We start from the raw sequence: 25,358 nt of genomic DNA on the forward strand, positions 1-25,358 counted from the left end.
AAGAACAAGAGAAAGACTATAACATTTTAGTCCTATAAATTCTACTCAAGTGGTTTACCTTTTCATTACGGTACTTAATTTTCAATTTTTTATAACAAGAGTTTTAATTAGAAAAATTTAAAAATATGTTACCTTTCATCTCATGGAGCATCTCTTTGACCCTTAAAAATGTTTTTATATAACAAGTGTAAGCCAAAGCTGCAAAAACATATGAGCTGTTGAAATCTGAAGCTATCATTTGATTAATATTTATGCATCTACCAAAGGCCACTGTCCTTCAGAACTGGAATGCCTTTGCTACATCCTCTGCTAAATGCAAAAACAAAGATAATATTTCAGGAAAAAGGAGGGATTGACACATCAGAGTAACTGAGTACATCCAGCACACACACACACATTTTCAGAACCGCTTGTCCCTTACGGGGTCACAGGGAACCGGAGCCTACCCGGTAACACAGGGCGCAAGGCCGGAGGGGGAAGGGGACACACCCAGGACGGGACGCCAGTCCGCCACAAGGCACCCCAAGCGGGACTTGAACCCCAGACCCACCGGAGAGCAGGACTGCGGTCCAACCCACTGCGCCACCGCAGCCCCTTACATCCAGCATATCCAGACAAAAGAAAGAAAAGGCAGAATTGTCATGTGTGATGCATGGAGGTATTCGCTATTAGTGGTGTAGCTCCCCCATCAGACTTAGAAGGTAATTTTTTTTCTACTTAAAAAAACATATATTTTTAACTTTTATTTAAAGCACTGTGCCATCGTGCTGCCCGTTTTCTCTGTATTTTTATCTTGATGTAAGACCTATGCCTCACTACCTTCGCTGTACCTGTGCTACTTCAAATGTTACCATTGCTGTGATCTAATATTAAAATGCCAATAAAAAATATAAAAAACACGTTGCTTTTTCTGTCACATTACAAAATATGATTCAGACAAAAATTACAGTATATTTTAAATGCAGTTGTTTAAATATTCAAAACAAAAGTTTAAGAAGAGTTCAAATAGGGCTGCTGCCTCAGAGTGCCTGGGTGGTGCGAGAGAATGTGGATGCGATCCCTGATCAGTCTTTGTGGAGTTTGCATGTACTCCCCATGTCTGCGAGGATTTCTTTCCAGGTGCTCTGGTTTCCTCCCACAGTCATAAGCCATGCAGTTCAGGTGAATTGGTGATGCTAAATTGCTCTTAGTGTATGAATGGAGGACTGTGCGTGAGGCTACCCTGCAATGGACTTGCGTCCTGTTCAGGGTGTACCCCCTCTCAGCCTTATGCCCAGTGCTTCTAGGTTAGGCGCTGGATCACCATGACCCTGCTCAGAACAAGCACTTATTAAAACTGGATTGATGGGAAGTTTAAAAAGTGGCTTAAATAAAACAGCAATAAAATGAAACTGATATTAAAAATCTTTATGGAGTTTGCATGGTCCCGTGGTTATGTGGATTTCCTCCTGGTGCTCTGGTCTCCTCCCACAGTCCAAAGACATGAATTTCAGGTGCATTGCTGGCTGTAAAGTGCTTATAGTGCTAACATGTGTGTGACTGTATGCATGGCTACTCTGCAATGTAGTGGCATCCAGCCCAGGGTGTATCCTGCCTAGCCTAGCACCCCATAGAGAGATCAGACAGATGGCCACAGCCCAGCCTTAGGATAAGCAGTTATTATTAGTGAGTGAGTGAGAGTGAATATTAATAATGAATTCACACATGTACCATGTGAACAATATAATTTATTAACACATAAACTTCAAATTTACTAATATAAAAGAGCATAAAAATGAGAAAATGGTGGGAGGTAGAACAAATAAAATCTTTGTGATTAACTTGCATTTTTTTAAATGCTACAGCTCTAGTCATCTTGGTCTTCTGATAGGTTACAGCAGATAACGTGTTTTTTTAATGCTTTCCACACCTTGCCTTGGAAGCCCAGTCTCCTCTGGCACTCTATCCCTTGTCCTTCTGTCTCACTGCAGGTCATCACTGGGTGTACTCTAATACCACACTGTAAACAGATGGAGGGATTTATCCCTGACTGTCAATGATTATGAGTATCATTTTCAGAATATGGTGGCAGATATTTTATTGTTCTTTCAAAAAGGAAAGCATAACATTTACTCATTTAGCTAACGCTTTTCTCCAAAGCAACTCATAATGTTAAGGTACTTACAATTATTGAGCCATTTGTACAACTGGGGATTTTTTTTTTCATTACCTGAGCAATTAAGGGCAAACACCTTGCTCAAGGGTACTATACCTGGAGGTGGGACTTAAACCTCCACCCTTTGGGTCCAATGGCAGTAGCACTTACCACTACACTACCAGAAAGCAGGGTGGATATTTGACTGTGACAAGACCCCTTTGTTTATAGAAAGAAACCTTTCAAACACACACCATTTTTTAGAGAAGCGTGCCAACCCACTTTTAGATTGGAACTACCAGTGACACCAGTGACAGTCTTTACTATACACCAAATGTACCTTCACATGTCGCACACGTGGAGTCTGCAGGTCCGTCTCCTTGCCTTTAGATACATGAGTCAAAGGAGAGGAAACCCTGAACTTGATGCATTTCACTCCATGCCTTTCTTTTGACATGTCAGCTCTGGTCTCTGGAGCAGAGGTCACAGAGGTGTTGAAGTGCTGAAACAATTCTTCAGTAATCATCTTGGAAAGATATTCACACCCATCTGTGTCTCCCAGCAGGGTCAACATCTTTGGGATCGACTGCCCTGCCCTCACATACTTGTGATACACTAAGTCCCCCACTGTTGCTGTGACCTCTTCTAGGCCCTGCTTGGCATCCAACAGTTTTTCCAACACTTCAAAGAGCTTCTTGTGTCTGGGAGCCCTGGCAATGCCGTCTTCGACTAGAATCCATAGTCTTCTCACAAGCCTTATGCGGGTTAAACGATCCTCCTTTGATTCGTTGACCTTCATCGGTGAGATGTGGTAGACCTTGCACACAAACCGATCAAGAATCCGTAACAGGAGCTTGTATGAGATTATTTTGACATTGTAGGTCTCTGTACTATCTCGTTTTACTGTGTAACATGCTCCTGTGGAAGTAGAGGAGTGCACCTCCTGAACAGAAACAGACAGACGCAAGGAGCAGCTCAGCTGTGTGCTTCAATATAAAGTCTGAGACCAGTTTTCAGTGCTAAACACTTGCTTCATGGAAAACACAAAAAGCAAAGAACAAAACCAAAGAGCCTGAACTTATAGCTTTCTTGGTTGTTTTTTTCACAAGGTTAAGAAATTTAAGCACAAAATCCACTGACTTGTCTTCTTAGCTCTGCAGCAACTCCTAGAGATGTAAGACACCCGTGGTTTATTTTGCTTTTACTTTTGTTTTGTTTTGCCCAGGTCATCGCGTACAATATTACCCAGGTTGGCCAAATGTACTCAAACATTTGACTGCTACTGTAGGCCTATATCATAGGAGAGCCTTGGAATAACAGTAGCAGCACATACGATCCTCACTTCACCTATATAGGATATTCCAAATTCTATGGTTACCCATGGCAATACTACACTGGGACATATAGAGGTGTGAGAATTTAACAACTCTGAAAATTGGTTGAGAAGAATGTGCAAAAATTTTAAAAAACAAATTAAATTAATACATTATTAAAGAAAAAAGGGTACATGTTTTATGCTCTTTCTCATCCACTGCCTCAGTGTTACGGGCATATCCCTGCATGTTGCTATGTGGAAGATTTAATAATACTAAAAGATGATATACCCAAACCTCAGGCAATTATGTCATTACTTTTGTTTCAACCCATAAATACAGCACAGCAATCTGTTAATCAGTGTACGCGTATCCCCGAAAACAAACTAACTTAAAATCACTACAATTAAAACAATCAATCCAGTTAACTTTAATTCTGGATGGACTTAAGTATGTCTCGGACAGAAAGAGCAAGTTTTACAGAGCAATAATGTGCAAAACTTACCTCCATATATCGCACATGACAGGTCTGCCTTTTCTTGTCCTTTCTGGATATGCTGGATATACTGCATGACTTTGAAGTTAGCAGAGGTTTATCACACATTAGCCTTGGCCTTTTCGATGAAGCATCATCTCTGGCGTTGCATTGAACGGAGGATGCTGCATTCCAGTTCTCAAGTGCAGTGGCCTTAGATAAATGTATAAATATTAATCAAAATAATTTGTTCAGATTTCAACAGCTCATTCATTGTTACAGGTTTTGGCTATACCGTTATAAGAAAAGTGATTGTTTTGACAGCAAGATGTCAGAGAAAAAAGGAACATGCACACACACACACACACACACACATTTTCAGAACCGCTTGTCCCATACAGGGTCACGGGGAACCGGAGCCTACCCGGCAACACAGGGCGTAAGGCCGGAGGGGGAGGGGACACACCCAGGACGGGACGCCAGTCCGTCGCAAAGCACCCCAAGCGGGACTTGAACCCCAGACCCACCCGAGAGCAGGACCGTGGTCCAACCCACTGCGCCACCGCACCCCCTAAGGAACATGCTTTTAAGCAAATTAAAGTTATTATTGCTAACCATTTTTATGTTTAAATAATGAAGCACTTGTATAAAAAGGTAAAGCACACACACGCACTGTATGAACCGCTTGTCCCATACGGGGTCATGGGGAACTGGAGCCTAACCCGGCAACACAGGGCGTAAGCCTGGAAGGGGAGGGGACACACCCAGGATGGGACGCCAGTCCATCACAAGGCATCCTAAGTGGGATTTGAACCCCAGACCCACCGGAGAGCAGGACCCGGTCCAACCCACTGCGCCCCCCGTAAAGGTAAAGCACTGAAGTAAAATTTATAGGACTAAAATGTTATGGTTTGGAAAGGTCCACACTGAAAGCACTGAGGAAGATGAGGCCTGAGCTACAGGTAAAGCTGTGTGTAATTGCCAACAGCTTGTAGCATTTCACACATTCCCAAGGTAAGAACCTAAAAGTATGGTACTGTGTAATTTTGCCATTTTAAAATGACTTAGTCTTTATGTTTTTTTTTTATATTAAAACAGACAATCTTCAAACCAATTTCAAACAAAAAATTTACAGATAGACTATGTACAAATTCAGCTTACTAATTTTGCTAAAATTGTTCTCTGTTGGTCGTTCCTACTGGCCTTTCTCTTCTGCTGCAGTTCACTCTTTGGTTTGGAAGTTGAACTTGAGGACAGGTATAACTTGGGATATGATGTTACACTTCTGGAGTTCCCTGTGATCTGCCTCATGGCCTGTTTATCCCCAGTGGTGGGCTTTGGCAAGGTTTTCTTCAGCCACGGGTGGCGGAGTGCCTGACTGGGGGTCATGCGTACAGATGGGTCCCATTCCAAGCATCGCTTTAGAAAGTTGAATATGGGGTCATCACAGACCTTGAGGGCCATTTTCCACCTCCTGATCCTTAGGAGCCTGTTAACTTTGTCCCTGTCGAAGCAGCTACTATTAAATACCACCGAGTCATCTGGAAGAAAACTTACAAAATTTTTGGCATTTGTTGATGCATCCAGAAGCTTCTGAGATGGCACACCCAGCAGCTCAATGATACATGCCAAAAGATCCTCTTCACTATCTTCAGGGAAGAGAGGGTCCCCAGTCAGTAATTCTATTAAGATGCAACCCAAACTCCACATGTCAATAGGTATTCCATAGTCTGCTCCCAGGATGACCTCTGGAGCACAGTATGGGCTGGACTGGATGTTTATGTGGAATCTCCTGTGTTCATAGCAGCTGAAACCAAAATCAATAACTTTGATGTTGCCGTCACTCAGATGCTTGAGCATGATGTTGTGAGGATTGAGATCACCGTGGATGATCCGGTTCTGGCTCAAAAGGTCCAGACACTTGAGAATTGAGTGTGCAAACTTGCACACTAGGGGCAGGCTAAATCCCTGGAAGTCATTCATTTTCATAAACTCATAGAGGCTCATGCTGAGCAGTTCAAAGGTGATACAGACGTGGTTACGAAATGAGAAGTGCTCAAGAATGTGAATGACATTATTGCTCCCATCTTTGTCCTGTTTGTGAAGATGCTCCAGGATCCGTATTTCTTCTTTAGCCTGCTGGTGAAAAATCTTCTTATTCCGCACCATCTTGATTGCCACATACTGGCATGTCTTGTGGTCGTACGCTTTTATGACCTGGCTAAAGCCACCCTTGTCAATGATGTTCAGTACCTCATATCGATAGGCAATATGATCGTGGGGTACGGGGATATAAAAGCCCTCGTAATCATCATAGCCATCGTTGCCTGACCGCTTATTGGCATCCAGACCCAAAAAGTAGGCTTCTGTGTAAGCAAAGATTTCTTCACACTCAAATGGCGTGAGCTTGGGCATGTACAACTTTATAGCTTCTTCAGGAGTCATGGGGACATGATTGAAGCTGTAGCCAAACGGCTTAAGGGAGGTGGATTTGTCCTGAGAAAATGTTCAATAAACAGAGGAACAGACATGTAGTTTCAGTTCTAGCAACTTCTAGAAAGGCTTGAATGTACTAACAAATGATGATTAAAATAATGAACTTTCTTGTTACAGACTGGCCTATTTCACCAGCCCATGTTTTGCTACCTTATATTTTTATTTTAAAGGTGAAAAATAACATTTTTTTATCTGGACTATACATCCATACTCAGTCATATCAATTTTACCTAGTCAAAACCTCTTTACATGCTTTCTGTTGCATTATAAAGATGTATATACCTTAAGTGTAACTGTCTGAAAGAACAAGGTCTCATAGTAACAAATACAGTACCTACATTATTAATCGATTTTTCACTCTGCAGGATAGGCTCTGGACTGACACGACCCTGACCATGACCACACCGGTTAACAAAAGTGAAAAAGATATTATAACAGCTGTTTTGTAACTCACATCTACAAGCATTTAACAGACCATATAAAGAATGGTTTATATTTTTTCATATTACACTTAAAATTAATTTCAATGATTAATAATCTATCATTTAAAATAACTTTGATATTAGTTCATAAAAAATAATCTTTGTAGTTTTGTCTAATTCGGTAGATTTTACTGAGTCAAATATATGGGGGAACTGACCTTTTTAACTTCTTTGTGAGTACTCATAATTTTAAAAAAATCAGAATAATGGTAACTGTCCATTTAAAATATATACTAGTTTTTGAAAACAATACAGTTTTTAAGTATAGTTCTTCTATACTTTCCTAATTTAGAAGCAGCTAAAGTATAATACGGGGGGTGCGGTGGCGCAGCGGGTGTGGCCGGGTCCTGCTCTCTGGCCGGTCTGGGGGTTCAAGTCCTGCTTGGGGTGCCTTGCTTGAGATGGACTGGCGTCCCGTCCTGGATGTGTCCCCTCCCCCTCCAGCCTTGCGCCCTGTGTTGCCGGGTTAGGCTCCGGTTCACGGCGACCCCGCTCGGAACAAGCGGTTTCCACCAGTGTGTGTGTGTGTGTGTGTGTAAACTTTACAGTAAAGTATACTAGTTTAGAAGAAGCTAACGTATAATACTGTAGTTCTTAACAGAAAATCTCCGCATTCATTGTCTGCTTCACCAAATGTCATACTGCCAGAACGTTTGACACGTTGCTAGTGGCAACCGTCCATGTGCTTGTCTGCGTCACTGTTGTAGCGCCACGTGCGTTCTTTACTCACTGTGAGATCGTGATGAAGTTACAGACGCGTCACCATGTATGCTTAAATTAACTTCTATTAACTTCCCCAGTGTCTGTCCTCACTTATGTGACGCGTGAAAAGAGCGCTCTAAATAAATTGAATGAATATCTGCATCAAATCCGGCTTGAAGCGTCTCTGACCGCACGAACCGCTGTATTATTTATTATATAATAATATCGGCAACTAATTCCAACGGACGAAAACATACACAGTCCTGCGTGAAGAGTCTAAGGAATGATGAGAACACACACCGTTAAATTCGTGCCTATATTATATCTGAGACGCTGCACTACTCTCTGCACGTGCTCCTTAGCTGCATACATACATTGGACTGGTGAATCACTGTATATATCATTCATAGTGTGGAAAACTAACACTGAAAGTCGCTTTGGACGAAGGTCCGAACACTGAACCGCTCACGGTGGGTCGCTCTGCTGCCTGTCTCCTTACAAGCTTGAGTTGCCATGGAAACTATGTCGCCTACACGAGTCATGGATGCCTTACAGCTACAGAGCTAGGCGGTCAGAGAGCTTTCCTCGCCACACACGGGGTTTCATTGTTTCTTCAGAACTTCTGGTGTGGAAAGCTCTTCTGGGACCCCGTAAATGTCTCTGTCACTTCATGTGGAAAATGGTCTGCAGTTGGCGCCCTCGGTTAATTCTTTGCTGTTGTTGTGTGAGGACACTTTTAACCCATATTTTTAAGGGGGCATCCATCCATCCATCCATCCAGAGCTACTTCATCCTAAGGCAGGGTCACGATAGTCGCGGCAGAGCCTATCCTGGAAGCATGACAGGGGATGCGATGTCACCACCAATACTTGTGTTGCTCCACACTCTTTTCCACTGACATTAGTGAGTGTGTGTGACCTTTCCCTCTGCATTCGTTCCGCCTTCAAATGAATGTTTAAGATTTTTTACGCTGATTGACTGTAGCTTAACTACTCAAATCTACTGTAAGAACAACGTGACGACAATGACAGCGATGCAATTTTTTTCAATTTTCATAAAATTTCTCCTAATTTTAATGTATCGGCTTTACTTATTGGGGTATGTGTCGTATAATTTCAATAACCGCTTTGTCGCCGTGGCATGGGCCGTTACTAGGCAGGATACACAATGGCCAGGATGCCAGTCCAAGTGACAGACACACACTACTGACAATCCAGAGTTGCCACTTCTGAACCGGAGCTACACTGGACGGCTAAACAGCAAATGTTTTTCGGGGCTATTTTAACACGGGAACTATTAACACGCGTCACTGTTTCTACTGGGAAGCTCTATCGGGACGGACCAAGAGAGCTGTTACAGATGCAATCGCGGCTACTTTTAGCGTGAGCTGCAGCAGCGCGCGCGAGCGAGCGAGAGAGAGAGCGAGAGAGAGAGAGAGAGAAGAAGGGCCGGAGACGTGCTGTCGATGCTCGCGCTCAGGGAGACGATGGAGCGCGCCGAGGGATACGCGTTTACGGCGCTCTGCAGCACCAACTTTCTGGTGGCCTGTCTGCTGTTCGCCACGGTGAGCCGCGAACAAAGGGAGCCCTACATGGACGAGATCTTCCACGTACCGCAAGCGCAGAAATACTGCGAGGGCAGTTTCCATGAGGTCGGCGAACCTTCCTTTTTCTCCTCGCGGTGCTCACGCGATCCTGTTTATATTTAAGCGTAATCTGAGCCGCATGTCAGACACACTGTATAATATTGAAATCAGTACACCGACTGCGTGTAATGCATTTTTTTTTAAAATAATCATAAATCACCGTATTGTGTTTTCCGCAGTGGGACCCCATGATCACGACGCTGCCCGGCCTCTACCTGCTCTCCGTGGGGCTGATCAAGCCGCTCGTGTTGGCCGTGGGCTGGACGGGCAGGGCGGTGTGCTCTACGGCCATGCTGCGCTTCGTCAACCTGCTCTTCAACTGCGGCAACCTGTACGTGCTGTCGCTCATCGTGGGCAGACTGCACCCCAAAGACAAGGTGAGACAGACCACGTGTCCGTAGTGTAGCGTGCGCCACCAACCCTTGTCCCTTCGGCTCGTGCTTATTCGGGACAGCTCGCGCTGAACCCCTGTATCAAAGCAAACTGCAAAATATTTGATTACTGCTCCGAAGTCTACTCGTTCCTTCACTTATTATAGTTGCTGACACTTTTTTCTCCACGGTAATTTACAATGATTTACCCATATTTTTAATATGAGCTGCAGAACAGTGAGTTGCGGTAAGGTAGACAGTACACCAATAAATTGTAAATGCATCCACGTGTGTAAACCAAGGGAAAAAGGAGACTATTCGTGGTCCCATTTATACAGCTAAGTAATTCTTGCTGTATCAATTCTGCGCAAGTACCTTGCTCAAGATATTATAGTAGGAGGTGGGATTTGAACTCAGCCTCAGGTTCTTGAAAGTGCAAGCCAGCAGCTCTAAGCGTTATGCCACCTGATGTGAAAGCAGTCACGCGCTGTACTAGTGGTCACAAGGCTGTTTGTTTTGTTCTAGACGCGCAGCGCTTCCCGTCGTGTGCTGTCGGCCCTCGCCCTGTCTACTTTCCCAGTGCTGTACTTCTTCACGTTCCTGTACTACACGGATGCTGGCTCCACCTTCTTCAGCCTCTTTGCGTACCTCATGTCCTTGTACGGCAGCCACAAAATCGCAGCTCTCCTCGGTGCCTGTGCCATCTTGTTCCGCCAGACCAACATCATCTGGGTGGCATTCTGTGCTGGTTCTGTGGTGGCCTCCAAGATGGATGAGGCCTGGAGGACCGAGCGCTCCAAGAAAAAGGATGAAAAATCACTCTCCCAAGTGTCACTGTCTGTTAGCGGTGCAGGAAAAGTGCTCCGCTTCTCTGTGGACTATCTGATGACCCCCTGCAACACAAAGGCCGTGCTTCTCGTGATATGGCCATATGTTGCCGTGGCAGTCGGTTTCCTGGGGTTTGTAGTTGTCAATGGTGGCATTGTGGTTGGTGACCGGACCAGCCATGAGGCCTGCCTCAATTTCCCCCAGCTGTTTTATTTCTTAGCATTTACTCTGATATTCTCCGCTCCGGTTTCTGTGTCCTATGGACGAATCGTGAGCTTTTTGCATTCTGTGAGAAAGAAACCATTCAGGTACCTCTTCGTCACTTTCACCTGTTTACTCTTGGTGTGGAAGTTTACCTTCGTTCACAAGTACCTGCTGGCGGACAACAGGCACTACCCTTTCTATGTGTGGAAGAAGATCTTCCAGAGGCACGAGTTGGTTCCCTATCTGCTTGTTCCAGGGTACGTCTTTGCCGCTTGGAACTTTGCAGAAACTCTAAAGTGGAAGTCTCTCTTCTGGAACCTGGCCTTCTTGGTGTGTCTCACTGCAGCCACAGTACCCCAGAAGCTGATAGAGTTCAGATATTTCATCATGCCGTACCTAATGTACCGCCTCCATGTTCCGCTGCCCTCTGTCTTCAGGCTGCTTCTTGAGCTGGGTTTCTACACTGCTGTAAATGCAGCTACACTCTACATCTTCATCAACAGGACATTTCAATGGCCAAACAGTTCAGATGTGCAAAGATTTATGTGGTGATTAGTGAACTTGCTGACTGAAAAGTTACATTTCCAATGTTTTCAAAAAATTCAGACTAGCAAGAGAATGTTGATGGAAAACAGACTTTTAAAATGCTTTGTACATGTTTAAGCCAAAATTAAGCCATATGATGATCATTTCAGCATGTTTTAATTGCAAGTGTATTTATATGCTGAAACAAAATAAAAAGATTATAATTTGTACACTTTAGTTTGGAAAAGCAAGGAATAGCTTGTGGTTCATAGATGTTTGTATTAATGCAATACTACAGGGTCTTCAAGTCAAGCACAAATGTATAAGCAGTTAAGTGAATTTTCATAAAAAGGTAAGTTGTGACAATTGGGGTTTCTATAAATTGCTCAGTATTTATACAAGGCTAGCATTTGAACAAGTTGAATGTTTACATCACTTTGTTAATGGTCTACTGTATGTTATAAATACTAGATGTGACACTTATTTACCTGCTGTCTTTTTTTTCCCCACTGTATAATTTTGCTATATGGCACTCTGAGGTAAGTGTATTATGATGTTCAACTAGATTTGACAGCGCAGTTTAAAAAGGAAAACTATCAATCATAGCGATGAGTACATTATATTAATCTACTCAGTAAGGGATAAAGTTTGACTTTTACCTAGTTTCAGAAGTTACTTGTGCTCCTCTTAGGACTGGTCGTGTATTGTAAAAATTAGGTTATTGTTTAATGACTGTTTGAGTTACTATTCTTTAGTAGAGTGTGCATTTTGTTGAACTCTACTGCAATGTTAGATACTACAAAATGTATTCAGGCGGTATACATGTTTTTTTTTTTGTATTAATAAATCAATGTCTGTCCATATTTGATCTTACACTTAATAAAAATGTAACATTTTGATTTCTACATGTTTTTGTCTTGTAGATCTATGTTTACTCATCACATTGCCTTTAATGAGGACTGGAAGACAGCTGGTAGTGTAGTGCTTAGAGCTGCTGCCTTTGGTCCTAAACCTTGAAGGTTTGATTCCCACTCTTAGATGTAGTACCCTTGAGCAAGGTACTTACTCTAAATCGCTTCAGTAAAATTATCCAGCTGTATAAATGGATAAATAATTATACTTTAACATTGTAAGTTGCTTTGGAGAAAAGCGTCAGCTAAATGAATAAATGTAAATAAGCCTTAATATTCCTCTCGCTGTAATTTCACTGGCCATCTGAACGGAGTACCAACTTTTTCCACTAGATGTCAGAGTAGCACTTTAGTCAGTGTAGTGCAGTTTTTGCTACCATAAGAAAATTTTGAGATTTTTCCATAAGAAAGACATCAAGACATTTGAGGTTATTTTTGCCCATGATTATCAATGGAAAAAATATTCACGAGAGGAATTAATCCGAAAGGGAAAAAAAAATAGCCTCCACTTAAAAATACCTTTACACCTTCAGTAGTATAGTAAGTAGTGGTCCTTTGCAAGGAAATTGCTCTAACTAAGAATCAATTTCTTGGTCTTGCTGTAGAAGTTAATTACTCTAAATTTCTAAAATAAATGTTGCCTAGTTGAATAAATGGTTATACATATGTAAGTAGCATAATATAAAGTGTCCTACACTCACCCGTGTGCTACTGCCATGTGAATTGAGGTAAATAACCTCCTCTCCTTCAGATGATTATCTAAAAAGCACTAATTGCTGCTCCTTGTGAGAGAGAAGTGTGTTTTATCCCTGCATCTATCACTGCTCGGTTCGGCTTTCCGGTTCTCACCTCCACGTTTCCTAAATCTCTCACACGCAGGCTGAAGCCGCATGTCCCAAGCAGGGTCACGGCAAGCCGGAGCCTAACTCGGCAACGCAGGACATAAGGCTGCAGCGAGACACAGCCAGGACAGAACGCCAGTCCATCACAAAGCACTCCAAGTGGGACTTGAACCCCGGACCCCCTCCAATAAGAAATGTAACATACAAAAATTCCTCAACACTAGATTTGTACCTGCACGTGGAGTTAAGGACTGACAGTTTAAAAACCTTTAATTGGTCCTATTTTAATAATAGATTATTAATTGTAATAGCTTCTGTAAACGATCAGGAAGCATCTGCAGTGACACTGGTGGATTTGGGAAAAGCAAAATCATGCAAGCCAGCATGCCATTTTTAAAAGAAACTAGAATGATGCCATCATAACTGTCTTTGCACAAAGTGAGTGAGTGACTGAGAGATATGTACAGTCCAAACAGCAGACCTTTAGTGCCTAAAGACTCCTCTTTAGAAGGCGGCAGTACACAAGCCATATCTCTATCAATCAAAGGCTTCCTTGTCTGTGGAGATGATGAAGTATTTATGCTTAAAACCATGCCATAAAATAAATATTTCATGAGGTCTTGAAACATTTCGCAAATACACACGGCTAACTTGCCTCTGAGCTTCCTGGGCCAACCACGGTCCCTGGCGGCTTTCCGCCACGCATGGGATGGGCAGGAAGCAGAATGATTCACTTAAGGGAAGCTGGAACCTTCAGATGCCAGCGGGACAGAGGAGTTTCTGCTGCTCTCTGTCATTTCCTGTTGTACTGTACCTGCACAGACAGCGAAAAAGATGTTAAGAAATCAGCTGCCCGAGGATAAAGTCATATTAGTACTTGTGATGATGAGCAAGACGAACGCCCCCAGAGAAAAGGAAAATTCAAGGAGATCTCTTCACTCGCTTTACTTGTTCTCCTGGACATATGAGCTCCATTTAACACCCTGATGAGATCTAAGGCATTTCTGTCTACACAAATTGCTTCTGAGAAACAACAACCACATTTAACCTCTCGATAAGCTGTTGCAATAAGTTTCCTAAATTGTCTTCAGCAAATCTTATTTCAGCACCATGAGATGTCTCAGAGATAAAAAAAAAAAAAAAAAAAAAAAATTAGATTAGTGTTTTTATAACAATGTCACGCTGGCGCGCGTGGTCGTTTTAGATCAGGTTCATTAGCCTTTATACTGGCTTTTAACTATTTGGCTGACGAATTTTTAAGGCAGACATCTTGAGTCCGTCAACTAACAGGTTTTATGACTATCATTTTTAAATGACTCTTCGAAGGTCCCAAGAGAGACACCAAGAGGGCACACTCGTTGAGAACTCGACATTTTCTTCTCCTGAAAATTAAATAGTGTAGTGAGTGAATCTCAATTTACGACCGAGTATCCTTCTTCTGGAGATTTTGGATGACGTGTTCTTTTGGTTCAAAACACTACGAAACGAACGTTGTGACCTGTGAGTGCTGGCTCTTTATGTCATTTTAAATGTTTATTCAACATTCATCCGAAGGCAGTTCAGTCCTTTCCAGCGCTTTCTTAAAAACTGGAGATCGCTGGGTTGCACGTTTCAGAAACCCCGGGGCTGGCTCGCGCCGCTTCTTGGCGGAACGTGCGCGCCCGCGCGCGCGCGTGTCTGAACTCAGGTGCCGGATAACAGCGTGTCACGAGCCGGCGCCACGTGCCCCATACTCCGCCACCGTTAACAGCGTGGACCAGCGCAACGTTGTCCAGTGTGTCCCTAGTTTAACGTTAACGAGCTTGACGCTTTAAAATATTTACAGGAATGTAGACTCGTTTATAGCAGGTACAAGAGTGCAAATAATTATTAGAAATTCTCCACGATCCCAATACTCTGCCTGAAAAATGACACCTCAGCAACCTTTGTGTCCTCATAGGAAAATATTTCCTCTTTTCAGTAAGTAATACTTGTTTTGAGCACTAGTTTTCAGCTGAAATGATATATTTACATCCAGTTTTAAATGTAAAGCTGTTTACCCTACAGTTAGTTCAAAAAGTTACTATATCATTACCTGTAACTTTGTCACATTTATACTGAATTTCATATTTCCATCTACATTATGATGCCTCAGCTTCTCACCTGCATTGCTTTTAGTACCGTAAAATGGTTTGTGAGCAAAAACCAAGTTTTCAAGCAAATCTCATTAGTCCCTGTTAATATTTATGTATAATTCCATTGAGTACTATTAACCCCAAGACTTGACAAGTTGCCATACCACTACAATTTCCTCCTATGAATTCCATCTTAATTTTACTTAGGATACTTCTTTATACTGCAGGGGCAGAGTTCCCATTAAGACTGACTTTGGTACATTATTTCACATCAAAGGGATTATGACAGGAGAACCAGCCACACGTCAATTCAATTTAAGGGTTTTCTGTGTAAAATTGTTTTTTTGTGCCACTTGCAGATGGCTGAGGAGAATCAGATGCAAAGCTTTAGCAAGGAGCTCTGAGAGGTGGATCACCACAGGGCACCGACAAGACCTCAACGGGACCACCATAGGATCTCCACAGGGCTTTCAAAGGACCTCCTGCTAAGTGGCAAATAGCCACATGAATGGCAAAAGGAATACTCTGTGTAGTATTGTACCAGGTTGTGTTCATGGGAACTCGAACAACTGGTGGAAATTAGTGGCAAGAAAAGAATTTGCGAACAGCGCTGCGACTTAACTAAATGGGGAAAATATTCTCCATAACAAGAAAAAAGCAGCTTCCCCTGTACAACAGTTGAGATGTTAGATGAGGTATTTTTCCTCTGACCTTTTCAGTGTGTTGCTAAGATACAGTTCTTACTAAGGCAGGGGCATTTTATTGTAATATTTGCATTGTTTATGTGGGTAAAAGTTCAGTGCAAACTGATAGGCCGAATGATAATAGCTATGTTCTTACAAACTGTAAAATAACAGAAGTGAAAACATTTGACCTTTATAATAATTTAGTACATCCCCTGTACATAGACACACAGATACAGAAGCATACACATAGAGACACTCACACACTGCCTATGGTTCCAAGTTTGCCATTATTTTCTCTATGATGAATCACAATTCTCTGGTTTGCTCTTCACATAAGGTGACCGAATGGGTAAATATCAGTAAAACAAGGCCTACAAATAACATCAGAAACAGGAGAATACACAAATGTCAGGTTACAAGGATATCTGCACCGTTATCTGTTCTGTTGGCTTTAGTGGTGCTCTGTTTCACTAATCACATATAATGATAATGATTTTAGGATGCCATGGGAGCCAGTAACTCCATTAGGTCCCCTTAATAGATGTCTCAAACTGGTTCCCCTATATATACACATTTTAGCTACTTCTTTGTCTTAAGCAAACACATCTATATTTTTCATCTATAGGAAAGATTTAAAAAGTCCTTTAAGAATGTTTAACATATAACACATTCTCAATGGGATATTGCATTGAATTGTATAAACTGCAAATCCAAATTCCTAATGAAAATGTTAAAGTTTTGCAGTGACAACGCTTTTGTTTGTAGAATATTTTCATCCAGAAGAAACTTACATAGTTCTTAATCTTGCACTTTTTGTGTCTTGATCAGATGATGGATCCTGATACAATTTTACTGGAGAAGCTGGGATGTGTCAGTCAGCATTGCTTTTGTTCCTCATTTTAGTTTCCATTCTCTCTCAATCTCTGGATAATCCACTGCCCAGCAGCATACAAAAAACCTTTTTTTCAAACAGTTTCTTTCATGCAAAGAATCACATTCCACACAAAGTTCTTGAAATATATGCAGCCTAGAACATGTGTTAACAGCTTGTAATGTAGCACTGGAGCAAGACAGGTATCAGTGGTGTCATGAGAAGGGGCTCAGGACACTAGCCCTAAATGTGGAAAAATTCTGAAAATGTAGAAAATCTCAACCAGCATGACCTAACATCTATTTTATCAGGGCTGGAGTAAACAGCAGAGCACCAGCTGAACTAAACATGCCAATATCATTGAAAGCCACTTAGATACAGTCTGGAGAAAGGTATGATGAGTTGGTAGACAACATCAGAAGTAAAGGGTGGAAATCCTGTTAATTTCCATTCAAAGTCTGATGCCATGGTTTTCCAGCACAGTCACTGTGGAGAATGTTTGGGGATTAGGGATAATTGGCAGGGAATGACAGTGGTCCAAAAGGTGGTAGAGACAGCAGAAAAAGCATCAAGCTGGCTCTGGTACAGACAGAATGAACCAGTACGGTTGCTACAGACAAACAGTGACTGATCACTATCCTGAAGAAGTACTGGACTAAGGCACAGAACTTGTAGTGACGGATAGACCCAAATAATAAAGCCAAGGCAAACTCTTTCATCTCATCTGTATTTCATATATTTTATCAAGAGTTTGACAAGTCCATAGGTTATGCTGAATTCCTTCTTCCATTCAAGAAGGGTTTTGAATAACTTTCAGACTTTCTGCTGTCCTGATCTGCTATCTACTCCACACAATGCAGTACATTATCTTTTAAAAAATGTACTCTACCAATTCTATTTGCAGTTATTCATATAGTCTGGCAAAAACTTCAGTATTGCACTAAGTGACTATGCAGGAGTCCCTTGTTTTACAAAATTAATCTGTCTTTGAAGACGGTCCAGATACCGAAATTTCATATACTGAAAGCCTATTTCCCATTATTACTGAATTATATTATCACTAAGTTATATTATTTATAAATGGGAAAAATAACAATGCGTTCCCAGCCCATCTGAAAACCACAAACCAATTTTCCCAAATATCACAAAAAAAAAAACACCACACAACTATAAACTCATGAATTCAGGATAATATAAAACACAAATTTATATCAATTTATTCATTTCAGATGCTTTTCTCAAAAGCAATGTACATCCTTGAAAATAACAAAGGTAATTTACAAGAACAAGGAGATCTAGATGCAGACAAGTGAATCACTTAATGATTATCAAACACTTAATGAGGTCATTAATGAGTATATTTCTAGGCAGTGTGTTTTGGAAACTAGTTGTGTTTTCCTTATATCCAGTAGACAGCAACAGACATTCAATAATGAAATTTATGTAAAAAACAAGTGCAGACAATTTAAAATAAACAAGGCAATTTACTGCAATGAAGTGTTACTGTACTTACGGAGTGAAGATAACATATTTTAGTGGTTCGTGGAGACTTAGGCGTTATTCTTGCACTACTACTGCACAAACATCTATCTAGCTATCTATACATACTGTGTCTAAGAGACACAAGGACTTTACATACTTTCAAGCAGCACTGTACATACACATAGTATATTGTATATACTCATATATTGGGGCAGTACATTCCATGTCTGCATTTATGTCCCTCTGTGCACTTTTTGTTTACCAAGTTGTATGTCGCTTTGGAGAAAAGCATCTGTTAAATGAATATTTGTAAATGTTTATTCTGACCTTTTCTGTTCCTCTTTACCTGTCACACACAACACTCAGAGAGCCATGGGAAACAAGGAGATGTACTTTCCACAGTGGCTGCTTTGGAACACCACCGAATTGCTGTGCTTTGGTGCTGAAGTGATAACAAACCCCGAAATCCAGAGAGAGTAGCTGCAAATCCATGCAGTACCACAGGCGTGAATCTCACAGTAAATATCTCTTCTCAGTGTATACTCAGTTCCCTACATGGAGGAATATAGGTGTGAAATCTAGGGCATTGTTAGTGAGACTAGTGAACCCGTACTCAGGAGGGGTCTGACTGAGCCCTCTTTGTTAACGTGGTTGCTGTTAGATGTGGAGTTCTTTCCTTGTAAAACCTTTTCATTCCTTACCTCACTTATTCGGTTCCTTTTTTTGCCTTCCTCAGTGTCGTTTTGGGTGGAACATTTTTAGCCCCTTTGAGACTGTCTGCAGCAAAGGACCTTGGCCGAATCTTGTGACTTGCTGCCTCTTCGCTGCTGCCTGCTGAAACTCAGACTTCCAAATGCACAGTCGTCCTTGAAGAGGACATTTTTGGCTTTTTCACTAGGCCACAAAGGCAGCGCTCTCATCCAAGCTTTATCCCAGCTTAGGACACGTGTCCATTGGCTTCAAATGCTGAATATTCAACACTACGTACCAAAACCCACTACTTTTCTAGGATGATACACATGCTTGTTTTGTGATGCTGTACCAGGCAGCACCACATTTTTGTATGTACATAACACTGATAATAGAGCTCAAGGCTTGAGAGTCTGAGATGTCTCTATGAAGACCAGTAATTACAAATCAGAATCTGGGCATCTAACTGTAAACCATTACCTTAGTCTACTGAGGGCCAGTATGTATGCTACTTTTCCCTTTAACCAATTTAATTGTCCATATTACTAAGATGTTACAATTTATTTTAGGGTATTTCTGCACCTTTACTGAAATTAGAGGAGAAATAATATGTCATCACCATGACAACAAACTGGGTGCTGAATATTCTGGAAACGACCGAAATAAACTATACATAGGACAGCACTCATAGTTCTTACTGTATTACCATAAAGACATTAATCAAGTGAAATTTAAACACCATTGAGTGTCAGACCCATAGAAAAAGGCCTGAGGCCAAACACCTGTGTGTTTAAATTTCTTGTCTTTAAAATCCATGTCACAACTGTAAGTGCTGTCCTATGTATACTATGTATTTTTGCACATAACAGTTTTCATGTTTTCCTTGTTATTCATCAATAAAATATTTGTGCAATTTTCAGCAGGAGCAGTTCAAAGTTAAAGCAGTCCAGCTCCCAGTTCCTTGTACCTTCTAACAAGCCTACTTAAAAAAAAAAAAAAAACTTCCTTGCTTCACATTTGACAAAATACACACTTATGGCAGAAACCATATTTACTAAGAATATTTATTCCAAAATGTGTTTCAGAAATAGTTGTTTAATACAGACAATCAGTTATTTTATTTTACAGCATGCTACCTCTGATTGGCCACTTTTGGAAAAAACACAACTGACTAATCTTTTATTAAGTTGTGCAGAGAAATTATACATTACAAAGCAACTGAGCACTGACACTATATATCATATATAAATATAAAACATCTGAAGGCATAGAACAAGTCCTAACAAGAAATCAGTGAGAAATTAAGGCCATGTTTTACTGTTTTCTCCTTGTATTTTCAAAACACAATATTTAGAAATGAAACTGCCTGTTTTAAAATTGAACATGCAAACATTGTGCACGTTAGAGCAAGATATAACAAGCATACAATATATTATTTGGATATTTTAAGTAAACAAAGTTTGCGAGTGCAAGGCTCCATGTTGGAATGCAGTAAATGCATTCACTAGATAGCACATGCTCTGAGAATGCAAGGACTTGATGTGTGGTGCCTGCATCAGTACAAAGAGAGCAAAGAGAAGGAAAGAAAATGCGCAACACACTGGCATCGTATCACAAGTGCAGCCTGTGGGTGTGCTTTGATTGAACATCTGAGACAGAAGCAAGCAGTACCATGCTAATGAAATCTAACAAAGTAAACTGTCACCTTGAAGGGCCATTCACTGAATAAAAGCAAGCTTCTGTCTGCACTGCACTGGGAAGACTCAGTATGTGTTTGAATTAAATTGTTAACAGTAAAATATATATTTGTTTCCATGTTTGTGGAAGATGAGACAATGAAAATGGGGGAATGGTAGACGTCATGTAAGTAGCACAACAGCTTACTATCAGTAATAAAACGCTTAATGGACACTTCCTTCTTCTCTGTATTACAGTCTAGTAACAACAACAATAGTGCTCCATGTAATCCAGACAGGTCATTTCCATCTCAGCATCCCTTGTTTACAATTACAATTTTTTACAATTTTTTTTTTTTTTTAAAACCAAGAAGGGAACAGAGTCCGATTAATCCGGAACCTGGCTACATTGTTTCTGAGGCTGTGTGTGCAAACAGCAACTACAACAGCATGTTTAATTTGAGTAAGGTGTCTGTACAGCGGATCTTTTGGTTTCAGTTTCACCACACTGGCTGAAGGACCTCGGGGTAGGAATTTAAGCTGTGCATAGTTAGACGAGGACCATCACACTGCAGCTAAAACTGTTTGACAAAACCTTGCAGCCAAACACCTCAAATTCAGCTTACATAACAAACCTGGCAATTTCAGTAGTTCACACCATGAGCTGCACATTGGCAATTCAGATCAATAAGAAGCAATGCAATGTGCCTATTATTACTTTAATAAGCATAAGCACACACAGCTGGGTGGCACAAAAAAAATTACTGGTGTTTTTGACAGTTGGGCTCCATGATTCCAGTTCAGTTTGGAACTGATCTAATAGAATGTAAGGCTAGCTGAGCTGCTTGTTTTCAGTCAGAAAGGAATCTTGTGTAAACACGCCACCTTCAGTTCAAGACAGCAGTGACAGTCAAGAGTAAGCATTTATGTGGTTAAACAGAGCACCCCGTAGTCGTACACTCATCTTCCTGCAAGCACATGATGCTGCATGCTTCATTACAGCCTGAATCACTGCCACCCAATGCCTGTAGTAAGAATAATACATCTGGAGTATAAATACTTGTAAAATTCATATTTAAAGTAGGCTTATAAAAGTACCCAATGGTAAAAATTGTCATTAAGTAACATGTAAACATTGAGAGAGAGCAAATCAGAGAGGAGAAAGATACAGAGAGATAGAGCAAGAAAATGCATTCTGACTTCTATTTACAACAGTCGAGGGATTCTGGATCCACAGGTACTGGGACGTCCTTCAAGGACTGGCCTAGAAACAGCCAGTCCCATGAATGCTGTCAAGTTCCCAGCTGCTCCAGACTCTTTGCACGTTCAAGGCCTTGGCCCCCTGTGAGAATACTGACGGTAGAACGTTGGAAAATGGAAGTAAACATAACCTTTGTCACCTGCCACGAGAGGCTTGATCCATTATGTTGCCATAGCGCAACGGGCGAGGTGGAGTTCCCCGTACCACAGATGGGGTGGGGTGTGTCCTTCCATCAGATTTGGGTCTGCAATGGCTGTCCCGGAGGTGTGTACGGAGGGGGTGCTGGTGAGGGCTTGATGCCTCGGGTCCTCATGTAGGACAGGAATTGGTCTGGGATCTCGGCCAGCACGTCCTTGGCCAGACGGGCCATGCTCAGAATGTGGTTCCCACTTCGGTCAATGTAGTCACGGAACGGAACAAACTGGAATGAAAAAACATTACGGTAGAGGCCAAGCATGTTGGACCAAGTCTCCCTGAGAGTGTCTAACTATGACCAAGTTAGCACAAACCAAAGACCATAACCGACAGAGCGGCTGGAGGCAGCTTGTTGGTTTGTTGTCTTGGAGACAAAATTCTGGTCTTTCCCATGAGGTTTTGATAAGTGTGAATTGGAGATACTAACTGTTGCCACTTGGCTGAAACCATTAGTACCTGCTGCTAAAAGCATCTTTACCAAGAGGAATTTACCCTGTTCACCCTACAATACAACCTTATGCAATAAAGGAATGCACTTTAAGGAGTATACCCTAAGGACATGTACCCCAAGGAGTTTACCTTAAGACAGAGGTTCTTAAGGTTTTTTTCAGTCAGAACCACGTTAAAATTTTACATAATCATACAGTGTTAAGTGAACTACTCTGCACATCTAAAAGTTTATGTGAGTAACACAATAAGGGCAGAAACACAGCTACTGTATAAATAAGTTCTTACAAACAATTTTTAGAGTGCAACAGTTTATATAGCAAGAAAAAGTCAAATAGAAATGTTAAATCATTCACGTACCAGCCATACAGTGAACCATACTTCATTCCTCATAAGTAACAATCTAAATGAATAAAATCCTTTCTCCCACTGACAATCATACAAACACAGAAATACTGACTTTTTATTAAAATCATTCAGTGATACCAAAAGGTACAGTTAAAACCCACACACACACACATTATCTGAAACTGCTTGTCCTGAGCAGGGTCGCGGCAAGCCGGAACCTAACCCAGCAGCACAGGGCGTAAGGCTGGAGAGGGAGGGGACACATCCCGGACGGGATGCCAGTCCGTCGCAAGGCACCCTAAGCAGGACTCGAACCCCAGACCCACCAGAGAGCAGGCCCTGGCCAAACCCGCTGTGCCACCACACTCCCTGAATAATGTTTCAATAATTCAGTAATTATTGAAACACCAGACTCAATTTATTAGCACAGCATTTGGTTTAAATTTCTGCAATCTAATGATTCCTATAGCCATCAAAGAGGTTAATGCGACTCTGAAATGACTCTTCCTGTGCAAAGTCTCCAGTTCTCCCAGATCTGAAGGCTTCCTTCCACCAACTGTTGTTTAAGATCTCTCCAGAAGTTTTCAATAAGGTTTTGACTTGGACCCATAGCTGGCCACTTCAGAACAGTGCAGCGTTTTGTTGTAAACCATTTCTGCCATGCTTTTTTAAGTGTGTTTGGGATTATCACCGTTTTGGAAGACCCAGGACCTTTGATGGACACACAGCTGGGTATGATACTGCACTGTAAAATGCCTTGGTAGTCTTCTGATTTCATGGAGCTATGTGCACATTCAACACACCCAGTGTCAGAAGCAGCAAAGCAACCCCAAAACATCACTGAACCTCCTCCATGTTTAAGTGTTGGGAGGGTGTTAAGAAGGCTGTGTTTACTGTGTTTTCTACAACAATTGAGATATGTGCTTTACCAAAAAGCTCTAATTGGGTCCCATATTCTCATAGGACATTCTCCCAGAAGGATTTCGGCATGTTCAGGTGTGTTTTGGTAAACTACAGTGAGGCTTTCTTATGCTTCTCTTCTAGTAATGGGGTCCTCCTGAGTCTCCTTCCATATAACCCCCAAATAATAACAGCTAGTGGTAGTTGAAACTGTTATAACCTTGTGTCTTTAAGGTTGGCTTGAAACAGTGTGACGGTTGATCAATGTGACATGGGCCATACATTTCTTGATAAAATTATGTATGATGGAAACAGGAACATCAAGGTCTCTGGAGATGGGTTAGCTCCCCTGAGATTGTCCAGGCTTGTTGCATTACTGAAACAATTTGTGCACAAGTGCCAATATTTTTGATCACAACTATAGGTGTTAAAAGACTACTAGTTTCGACACTCCACCGATCAACTGTTTCCATTGATTCAAGTGAATGATATTTCAAAGGACAGACTGTGTATAAAAGACTAAGTCCACTAGCAGCAACATCCTCTGATGAATTGAAAAGGCAACAACAAACACTCCAAAATATGTCTATCCCTGATACTTCACAATACAGCACTGAATTCAGAAATAACAATTACATTTAACAAATGTATTGATTCTTTAAACTAATACATTCCAGTACATTAATTAGGTGTGCCCTTCTTTAAATTTAAAGCAAATATAGAACAAAAGAAATATTTCTTGACCTTTTGTTCAGATTAATTCCTCAGACACTCCTGATTACGATAACAGCTCACAGCAGGTTTCTAGAGTCAGTGGAACAAGACATACCTGAACAATGTCCCTTTCAGCAAATCGTCCCCTAGATGAGATCCGGATCTCGTCCCCATCAAGCTCTACCATGGCTGAAGAGAGAAAACATGAAATATCAGCAGATGAATTCATTGCCAGTGGCAGGGAGAACAAAGTCTTTCTCTGTAGTTTTTACCTATCCATCTAGATAAATGTCAACGTTGGCCAGCCACAAACCATACAAATACTGCTGGATGTAAACAAGCTCAGTGAGTCATTGACCAACGATGTTGACGTATCACAGAAACACAGCTACTATCAATGTTTGGAAAAGCATTCTGGCCAGCTGTAGAATTAAATGCATTTCTGGAGGGCAATGCTCCCATTTGCAAAAAATGTTTTTGTCTGAAGCGGACGGAGGCTGAAAGGAGTTAAATCGCAAACGTTAAAAATGAGGGACAAGGGAGCCAAAGGGAAGGAGAAAAGGAAAAAAAGAAACTGTGAAGACTGAGTGAATTATCTTTGTTTCCTTACCATCGAATTCTGCTGGTCCGACTCCCACAATTATAATTGACATAGGTAGAGAGGAGGCCTGTTGGTTTTAATAAAAAAAAAAAAAAAGACAAACAGCGATAAAGAATTTTAAACAATTCACTTTTCCCATGTTTTCCTTACCCTTTAAAAGCAGGGAACAAATAATTGCACAGGCCAAACAGCATATTCTATTATTTTCTTTCATGGGGACTAAAATTGTTTGTACTGGTATGTAAATTGCACAGCCTCAAGACACAGCACTGACCCCAATATAAACAGTCATTCTGCCAATCTGAGAGACTGAGTTGTCCTCCTTCAAGCTTTATGAATATACAAACCTATCTCACGGCGCAATAAACTGATAAACACTTTTGTGTAAAACACAATCTCGCTCTGTTACTATATTACTGAGTATTTAAAGAAGCAGTGAAAGCCA

General features: G+C 41.3%; 3 protein-coding genes across 6 annotated transcripts in view; 1 reads left to right on the forward strand and 2 right to left on the reverse strand.

Moving 5' to 3' along the window:
- Window positions 1-1,846: 1,846 nt before the first annotated feature.
- Window positions 1,847-6,610, reverse strand: LOC108920789 (dual specificity tyrosine-phosphorylation-regulated kinase 2-like). Its single transcript, XM_018729834.2, has 4 exons — window positions 5,084-6,610; window positions 3,953-4,135; window positions 2,475-3,077; window positions 1,847-1,999 (listed from the first exon to the last, which is right to left on the reverse strand). The coding sequence occupies exons 1-4, from the start codon at window positions 6,365-6,367 to the stop codon at window positions 1,847-1,849; spliced, it is 2,223 nt and encodes a 740-aa protein (XP_018585350.2). The 5' UTR covers window positions 6,368-6,610.
- Window positions 6,611-8,879: 2,269 nt separating this feature from the next.
- Window positions 8,880-11,986, forward strand: alg10 (ALG10 alpha-1,2-mannosyltransferase). Of its 2 annotated transcripts, none has more exons than XM_018729898.2 (3): window positions 8,880-9,166; window positions 9,427-9,624; window positions 10,144-11,986. In XM_018729898.2, the coding sequence occupies exons 1-3, from the start codon at window positions 9,068-9,070 to the stop codon at window positions 11,200-11,202; spliced, it is 1,356 nt and encodes a 451-aa protein (XP_018585414.1). In that variant the 5' UTR covers window positions 8,880-9,067; the 3' UTR covers window positions 11,203-11,986. The 2 variants fall into 2 exon arrangements, with proteins under 2 accessions (XP_018585414.1, XP_018585415.1); XM_018729899.2 differs by having other exon boundaries at window positions 8,882-9,253.
- A 7,878-nt stretch (window positions 11,987-19,864) lies between these two features.
- Window positions 19,865-25,358, reverse strand: part of LOC108920937 (copine-8) — a 50,091-nt gene continuing 44,597 nt past the window's right edge. For 2 of the 3 annotated variants that reach the window (XM_018730061.1, XM_018730062.2), the window contains exons 17-19: window positions 24,923-24,980; window positions 24,428-24,501; window positions 19,866-22,129 (exon numbers count right to left, since the gene is read on the reverse strand). In XM_018730061.1, the coding sequence (XP_018585577.1) occupies window positions 21,941-22,129; window positions 24,428-24,501; window positions 24,923-24,980 (321 nt within the window). In that variant the 3' untranslated portion in view covers window positions 19,866-21,940. Of the gene's footprint in view, window positions 22,130-24,427; window positions 24,502-24,922; window positions 24,981-25,358 lie in introns of all 3 variants that reach the window. The other variant, XM_018730060.1, reaches the window with a different exon arrangement.

The sequence above is a fragment of the Scleropages formosus genome, chromosome 21, assembly GCF_900964775.1.
Source record: "Scleropages formosus chromosome 21, fSclFor1.1, whole genome shotgun sequence".
In the NCBI taxonomy this organism is placed as follows: Eukaryota; Metazoa; Chordata; class Actinopteri; order Osteoglossiformes; family Osteoglossidae; genus Scleropages; species Scleropages formosus.

What these genes read in the sequence shown, in the direction of transcription:
- alg10 (XM_018729899.2), top strand. Translation starts at nt 9,068, where the DNA reads ATGCTCGCGCTCAGGGAGACGATGGAGCGCGCCGAGGGATACGCGTTT. An exon ending in GCGAGGGCAGTTTCCATGAG is followed by an intron (nt 9,254 to 9,426) that starts GTCGGCGAACCT and finishes TGTTTTCCGCAG; the next exon opens with TGGGACCCCATGATCACGAC. An exon ending in GACTGCACCCCAAAGACAAG is followed by an intron (nt 9,625 to 10,143) that starts GTGAGACAGACC and finishes GTTTTGTTCTAG; the next exon opens with ACGCGCAGCGCTTCCCGTCG.
- LOC108920789 (XM_018729834.2), bottom strand. Translation starts at nt 6,367, where the DNA reads ATGACTCCTGAAGAAGCTATAAAGTTGTACATGCCCAAGCTCACGCCA. An exon ending in GAACAATTTTAGCAAAATTA is followed by an intron (nt 4,136 to 5,083) that starts GTAAGCTGAATT and finishes CATTTATCTAAG; the next exon opens with GCCACTGCACTTGAGAACTG. An exon ending in CACGTGTGCGACATGTGAAG is followed by an intron (nt 2,000 to 2,474) that starts GTACATTTGGTG and finishes ATCTGTTTACAG; the next exon opens with TGTGGTATTAGAGTACACCC.